This window comes from Zea mays, chromosome 10 (genome assembly GCF_902167145.1).
Source record: "Zea mays cultivar B73 chromosome 10, Zm-B73-REFERENCE-NAM-5.0, whole genome shotgun sequence".
NCBI lineage: Eukaryota > Viridiplantae > Streptophyta > Magnoliopsida > Poales > Poaceae > Zea > Zea mays.
In genome coordinates this window covers 117,691,512-117,699,737 of record NC_050105.1, presented here as the reverse complement: position 1 = coordinate 117,699,737, position 8,226 = coordinate 117,691,512, and the positions used below count along the sequence as shown (strand labels likewise).

General features: G+C 44.7%; 1 protein-coding gene across 3 annotated transcripts; it reads left to right on the top strand.

Annotated features, from left to right (window-relative positions):
* The first annotated feature begins 345 nt into the window (after positions 1-345).
* On the top strand, positions 346-5,433 carry LOC103641627 (Transducin/WD40 repeat-like superfamily protein). 3 transcript variants are annotated; one of them, XM_008664963.3, is made up of 8 exons: positions 346-666; positions 2,025-3,169; positions 3,564-3,654; positions 3,801-3,958; positions 4,037-4,088; positions 4,215-4,294; positions 4,414-4,504; positions 4,629-5,433. In XM_008664963.3, the coding sequence occupies exons 2-8, from the start codon at positions 2,114-2,116 to the stop codon at positions 5,111-5,113; spliced, it is 2,013 nt and encodes a 670-aa protein (XP_008663185.1). In that variant the 5' UTR covers positions 346-666; positions 2,025-2,113; the 3' UTR covers positions 5,114-5,433. The 3 variants fall into 3 exon arrangements, with proteins under 3 accessions (XP_008663185.1, XP_035819360.1, XP_035819361.1); XM_035963467.1 differs by having other exon boundaries at positions 348-1,506; XM_035963468.1 differs by lacking the exon at positions 346-666 and adding an exon at positions 1,497-1,667.
* Positions 5,434-8,226: the final 2,793 nt, after the last annotated feature.

The following is an 8,226-nucleotide window of genomic DNA, read 5'->3' as shown; positions in this document are numbered from 1 at the left end:
AGTATATACGAAAATCCTATCACGCGGGCAGCTCTCCCTGATACGGTTATGGTTATTTTTAGAACGGCGAGAGATGGTGCGCTCACATGCGCCACTTGCAACTCCCACTCGCGTCCAGCGCCTCCAGTTTTAATTTGTTTCTTACAAAGGCGCTTGGCAGATTAGACCTATACATACATATACTAGCGCATGGCAGCATGCCAGCATGGAAATGGAATGGATCACACGCGCATCAGCATCTGGTGCGCTGCCACCTAATTCTCTTATCACAGCTCATAAGCCAGGGCCAGACAGCGGTTCAGCTTTTGTTCATCTGGTGCTGGAAACGGAAGACCGCGTCGGCGTTAGCCCAGCATAAAAAGCGCATGCCGTGGAAACCAAGACCTGGGACCGGAGCAAACGAGGCGGCCGCCGGCCGGACTCGAGAGCGCAGGAAGCGCACAATCCGCGCCTCCCCAACCCCAAGCCCCGCCTCCCATTCCCCCCCGTCCTGCCCCCTCCAAACACACTCCGCGCCTCCGAGTCGGGCGGGCCATCCTCCTCCTCCTCTGACCCTACCGCAACCGGGATGGCGCGTGGCGGCGAGAGAAGATCGGCGTCGTCGTCGTCGGCTGCGGCGGCGGCGGGGGTGGCTTGGGGAGTGGCCGTCGAGGGCTCTCGCAGTAGGTGAGTGGCGCGCTCTGGATTCTCGCTGTTCTCTGTTCCGTCCAGGCGGTCGATCTCACGGGGCAATGGCACAGTGATAAAACACCGTATAAGTAGAAGTAGCCGGTACAGAATTCACAATACCAGTAAAAACTCTTTCGGTTCATGAACGGTTTCTAAATGTATGGAAAAAAGGGAAGAAAGGAAACTGTCTCCCCGTTGCCCTTCGACTCTCCAATTTATACATGTAATAAGAACAAACAAAACTCTCTTTTTTTTTCTCCCGTAGTAATCCAAGGCTCTGACCGAAACAGAGGAACAGTAGGTTCGTTTCGTTTCCCGCGCCCGGGTTGTTCCTCTCAACTGAGAGGTGGCAACTTTAATGGCCGTGGTAGGCGCAGAGAGAGAGAGAGGAGTTACGCCCCTACGCCTGCGGTGCGCAGATGCAGGAGACAAAATAGGAGGCGGCGCCCGCCGGCAGGCCCCCCCCTGCTCCTCCCCTTCCCGCTTTCCTATCTACGGGCACTGCTCCCCTACTTTCGTGTCCTGCTATCCTTTCCGCGCTGTTTTTCGCTGTGCCGCCCGCCCTCCCCGCCCGTGTGGCATGCAGTGTGTGTTGTTAGGTTCTTCTTGCTTCGTCCGTCCGGTGGGATTCCCTAGGTGTGGCGGCCTGAAGTGTACGGGTGTCGAGTTTGTTGCCTTGTTGGTGAGCATTGTCAGGAGTGCCGGACGGAGGCGGCGATTACTCTATAGGTTAACCTACGCCGCCAGATTAGTTTGGTGGTGGTTAGCCTGGGCCTGTGTTTTCTTTGGTTTGCTTTATTATTGACAACCTGTGACAGTTCAGTGTTGTGGACTCTGGTGAGCACTGCTGTATTACTAGCATTTGCTTGCTTTGCTTGGAATGGTAGTGGTTTGCATTGCTCCACGAGTGAGGATTTTCAGTTCCTTCTGAGTATTTTGCTATACATGCTGCTTTTTTGGTCCCATATCGGCGAATTTCTTCCTCTTGTCATTCGCAGGTGCAAACAGTGAACTGCTTCCGAACTAAACCTTTTAGGTCTCTCTGGTTTTACAGTTCCATTGTGTGCACACCTTCATTCTTTGCTTTGTGTATACTCTTTCTTTTTTTTTTTGAGTAATTGAACTAGCTACACCATGCTTCGCTTAGTGCTCCTAGTCGTATGTATCTTTTGGTGCGAGGGAATAAGATCACCGAACGTTGGAAAAGTTCACTTGAAAAGATGTCCACTTGGCAGTTGGCACTTGCCTATAATTTCGCTGGGAGTCATTTTCGGCGGTTCTTCTCCGTCTTCTTCTCACGTTACCACACTTTTTCCTCCTTTAACACAGCCTCATATTTTCACTGTTGATTGCAGATGACAGTCTGATACCCCACTGCCTTCACTGAGTGCTAGAGCCCCTCCTTGTCAATTCACTGTCTGGTGCTGAATCGAGTTCATTGAAGATGCCAAGGTCCGAATCAGACAGTGATGATGTTTTCTTCGATGCATTTGAAGATGTTCTATCTGCAGGGGAACCTTCGTTTTCAGAGGATTGCAGCACAAGTGATGAAGTTTCAGGGCCAATGAAATTAGAGTATGAGATTTGGGCAAACGAACCAATTAGTGTTCAAGAAAGGCGCCAAAGGTTCCTGAAGGGAATGAGACTCGATGATTTCGTGTCTACGAGGATAGGTTCTTTTCAATGCCATGGTGAAATCACAGCCGTCGAGTCTTCCACTGACATGGAGGAGAGAACTGTCAGTGGCCTTTCTTCCGGGGATTCATCTGTTTGTGACAATGAGTCAGATTTTGACGGTGCCTGTTGCATAAGGGATACGGATACTGGAAAGAGATATATTGTCCACAATGGTGCACACAGCAGTATAACTGGCATGCCCAAGGAGGTTGGATCAGATAAGGTGATGACTCTTCTGGAGTTTGAGAGTTTGCTTGGCCTCTCTAGGTCTGTTCAAAAGTTATTGCGGAGGGGATGTGGTAACAGTCCTGCAAAAGAAACAAAAAGTGCTAAGGAAAAGGACGGCAAAAGCTCGTCAAGGAAATTCGTTACAAAGAGAAGCTTTGGTGGCATTTGCAAGTACGATGTCCATGTGAAAAATTGCACAAACAGTATACCAACCAGAACAAGAGTTCAGCACCGGAAGAAAAAATTTCTTGAATTCTCTGCTGTGTACATGGATCAAGAAATCAGAGCTCACAAGGGTTCAATTAGGGTCATGAAATTCAGCCCATCTGGCTGGTATTTAGCAAGTGGCGGTGAGGATTGTGCTGTACGGATATGGCAAATCATAGAAGTAGAAGCATCTCCTAAGTTATACAGGGGAGAGGATCCGCATGAAAAGGTGGAAAAAGTTCAGGTCTTTAAGACAAATATAGGAAAGAAGCACAACCCTGCACTTGCAGTTATACCCAAGAAGGTTTTTCGTATATCAGAGACTCCATTACATGAATTTCGTGGCCATGCAAGTGATATCCTTGATATGGCATGGTCCAAATCAGATGTAAGTCTTCCTTTGTATTTTGTATACCTCACGTATCACTCAGACCACTTAAGCTATATCCACTAACCTGTTTCCATGCATCATAAACAGATACTCCTTCCAGTTTTAAATATATGGCGCTTATGACAAGCTAATTATCTAGAAACAATAATGGTTTGTTTGGGAGTAAAGGTAATGGAGGAAATTGAGGGGATTAGAATCCCTTACTACTCAAAATTAAGTAGTAAGGTATTCTAACCCTATCAATCCCTTCCAATACCCTTGCTCCCAAACTAGCCCTAAACTGATTAGGTTGTCCCTAAACGTCATATATTTAAAATGCAGGGAGTATCAGATATTGTTGCTTCCCTGTTAAATTGCTTACACCTTTTCTTTTGCCTTGGTTTGACATCAGTGTCTGTTAACTTCATCTAAAGATAAGACAGTGCGCTTATGGAAACCGGGCTGCGACGGTTGTCTCGCAGTTTTCAAACACAAAGACTATGGTAAGCAGAATATTGGTAAACTATTATTGTGATGATGAGAAAGCCTTTGTGATGTTCTCAGTACATTGGAGCATAATAATAACTTCAATATTTTTCCCTGGATAAGAACCTGACTCTCTTTTCTGTTCCTTTGTGATTGACAACAGTAACATGTGTTCAGTTCAACCCTATCGACGAGAAATACTTCATGAGCGGTTCATTAGATGGTAAAGTGCGCATTTGGGATGTGTTGGACAAACGAGTAACTGGCTGGACTTATACGCGAACTATCATAACTGCTTTGAGTTACCAGTCAGATGGAAAGGTGTGAATCAGAAACAACTGCCATTGCAGACTATTCTTTTTCAGCAAGTGGACCCTAATTCATGCATATGCATACCAGGGTTTTGTTGTTGGCACTATTGCAGGCGCATGTCGTTTCTATGATCAATCTGGTACGTGGAGGTCTTATTTCTTAATGTAATTCTACTTATGTTGAGTGCTCCAACTTGTAATAGCGAACGAAATATATTTACCGATAATTCAGTACTAAGAGTGAGCGGTTCAATTTCCCGTTTTAGGTGAAAACATCCAGCTAGAGAAAGAATTGTTTGTGCAAGGGAAGAAGAAGTCAGCCGCCAGTCGGATCAACAATCTAAAGGTTCATTTTTCTCCATTGTTCATACTGTATGGTTTTTGTGCAGCTGATTGGTGGAAGCACTAGTATTCCTGCAATTATAAACCATATCAAATCTCTAACCTCTGAACACCGCCTTGCAGTTATGTACAAGTGATTCCAATAGGGTTGTAGTTACATCAGGAGATTCCAAAATCCGAGTCGTCAATGGTGATACCATCCAAAAGTTTGAAGGTAGAAATTCACAAAGAAAGCAGAAACTCATCGTGGTTCAACCACGTTACACGTCTTGAACTTCAGTTACTGATAGGATGTGCTCCCTTCTTCTCTACTTGTTATCTCTGAATCTCTGATACAGGGCCTTGGAAGTCGAAGGCTCTGTCATCGCCGTCATTAACATCAGACGGCAGATACCTTATATCTGTGGGCAAAGATTCCAACGTCTACATTTGGAACTTGGCGAACTCTAGAGATGCAAGATCGGTTCATTCGTGCGAGCTGTTCTTCTCCAAAGCTGTAACTACCGCAGTACCATGGCCGGGAGTGTACCAAGATGGGCACACGAAGCCTTCCTATCTGACTGAGAAATACTGCAGCATGCCCATTTTGCGCCACCACGGGGAGTGCCAGTCCGCTGAGCCGTGGTCGTTCGTGGACGGCAGCAAGGGATTGGCGACATGGCCTGAAGAGAAGTTGCCTTCTACAGCAAAGCCTGGAAGCAGCCCGCAGCTGGGCGACTGTCTCTCCATGATATCCGCCGCGTGGAGCACGGTCATCGTGACCGCCAGCCGCGATGGCGTGATCCGATCTTTTCACAACTACGGCTTGCCCGTTAGATTGTGAGCTTCGAGACCGGTTTGAGGTAGTCAGTGGAGCGCCGCCATGGTTGGTGACTGATAATCCGCTAAGGTTTTGTAAGTTTTTTTTTCTTTTTCTTTTCTGGTCAGAGTTACTAGAAATTATTTATGTAACATTTTTAGATCATTAATTTCTTGTGAAGAGATGATCTGTAGTCAGTCCAAGGCCAAACACTTGTGCTGTTTTTTGCTGGATGGTTGTGACAAAAGTAAAAAAAAACTCAACCATCCAGTTATAGTTAGCGGGAAAATATCCTATGCAATCACTTATCCTGGTGCAAGCATGCAATCAAGCGATCTGGTGCATCCGATCTAGATCTAATTATAACTATTATTTTATATTTAACCCCTCTACCTAAAACATAATACCTATTTTACTTTTAACCCCTTCCATATGAAACCGTTGGATCTAGATTGAATGCTCTGGATAGTTTGATTGCACGTTTGCACTAAAACGAGTGATTGCACAGGATATGTCCTCATAGTTAGCATCACACAAGGGGCCTGCACATAGGGGCGAATAGCGGGTAGCTTGGGTAGATCCCTGAGTATCCTAGAATTTGGTCTTAAAACAAACTACTTCTCAGTATTTAAATCCAAATAAATCTATACAGCTTGCAACCTGATTTAAAAGCATTATGAGACATTTTGATTATTCTTTTGTCTATGTACCGAATTGACGATATATATATATATATATATATATATATATATATATATATATATATATATATATATATAACGGGAGCTCTGGACTTCCAATAGTTAAAGGAAGCCCATGCCGATCACCCCTGCAACCTGGTTCAACCCAGCGCACCGACTGGACCAGTCTGTCGGTTGCACCACCCGCACCCACGTATGTGCACGCAAAAAAAGAAAATGCATACATGAGTCAAACACGTTCCATTGCATGCGCGTAAATTTAGGAAAAATATGTGTGGAGGTTTTTATTTTTAAATACTTTATTTTCTCCATAAATTTAGGATCGCTGCAACAGTCATGCAGCTAGACTCGTAAGGACCATTTTATGATATATACTGCTACTAAATATGCTACCCTGTGTAGATAATTATGCAATTCAGTATACTGCGTAAAAATCTGTTACCAGCTGTATGCACACGAATTTATGATGAAAATAATGTGCAATGAAAGGAAATGAATTACACGCATAGAAACAAAAAATCGTATTTAATGTTTTATTTCCTTCATAAATATAAGATCCCTCCAACAGTCATGCAGCTAAACACATTAGATCTAGTTTATGATATATACTGATACAAATTATACTACATGGTGTAGGTATTTATGCAATTCGTACACTGCGTAAAAAATCTGGCATGTTGTTCACTAGTGGACGCATCTCCGGGATGGAGCGTAATAACCTTAAGTTTTGAGCATAAAATCCCTCAATTATAAGCGTATATACCGAGCCAATGTGAGAGGTTGATAGCTCTAGTAGGTTGTTATTACTATCCTATTTTTATGGCAGATCCGAAAAACATGGCAGCCACATGCATGCGGTTATACAGATCCAAAAATTATGGCAAAATGCATGCATTAGTCAAACAAGTTCCCTTGCATGCGCGTAAATTTAGGAAAGATATGTGTGACAGTTTTAATTTTAAATGCTTTATTTCCTTCATAAATTTAGGATCGCTGCAACAGCCATGCAACTAGACTCGTAATGACCATTTTATGATATATACTGATACTAAATATGCTACATTGTGTAGATAATTATGTAATTCGGTATACTGCGTAAAAATCTGTTATCAGCTGCATGCACACGAATTTATGATAGAAAAAATATGCAATGAAAGGAAATGAATTGCATGCATAGAAACAAAAAATCGCATTTAATATTTATTTCCTTCATAAATATAGGATCCCTTCAACAGTCATGCAGCTAAACGTTTTAGAACTAGTTTATGATGTATACTGAAACAAATTGTACTACACGGTGTAGGTATTTATGCAATTCCTTACACTGCGTAAAAAATTTGGCATGTTGTTCACTCGTGGACGCATCTCCGGGTGGAGCGTAAAAACCTTAAGTTTTATGCATAAAATTCCTCAATTATAAGCGTAAATACCGAGTCAATGAGAGGTTGATAGCTCTAGTAGGTTGTTATTACGATCCTATTTTTATGACAGATCCGAAAAACATGGCAGCCGCATGCATGTGGTTTCTATTTTTATACAGATCCAAAAATTATGGCAAAATCGTGGGAGTTTCCATTGCATGCGCGCAAATTACGAACAACATAAATCAAGGAATTTCCTTTTCAATGTGCATGTAGTAAACTGATATACGAACTTCGTGTTCAAGCATAAAATCGTACAGTTTTTAGCGTAAATAATACATGTGGTAGGCATAAAACACAATAATCGAAAAGAAATCTGCGCTGGACCGGATGATGTCACGCGCGATCATCGTTGTGCACATCTCGCGCCTTCCGTGACGTCGCTCGCTCGAACATCGCGCCTCATGCGTCGTCGTCGCTACTCGCACGTCGACGGGCGTCGCTTGCTCGCCGACCTTGGAAGTGCCGCCTCCTTGGGGCTTCGGGGATGCCACCGCTTGCCCGCACAAGGGCCCCGCTGTTGCTCGCCCTCTGGATCGGGGAACCGCCGCCACTACTCCGGATCGAGGAACCTCCGCCACCGCGCGTCGAGGTAATATAGTTGCGGCCACCGGCCTGGGAACCGCCGCCACCGCACAAAGGCACTGCCGTCGCTCGCCCTCTGGATCGGGGGCCGCCGCCGCCGGCCTGGGAACCACCGCCTCTACTTCGGATCGAGGAACCGTCGCCACCGCATGTCGAGGTCGGGTAGCCGCGGCCACCGCAGCCACTGGCCGGGGGTCCACCGCCGCGCGCGCTATCGGGCAACCGCCGTCGCTAATGAATTGAGATGGGGCGTGAAAAACTGATCCCTAGCACTACAGATTTTCTTTTATAGACGTCTGGACCTGGTCCGGCTCGACCGGATTGCACTATCTGGCCTGGACTTTCTTTAATTATTGGAAGCCAAGGGCTCCTATATATATATATATATATATATATATATATATATATATATATATATATATATATATAT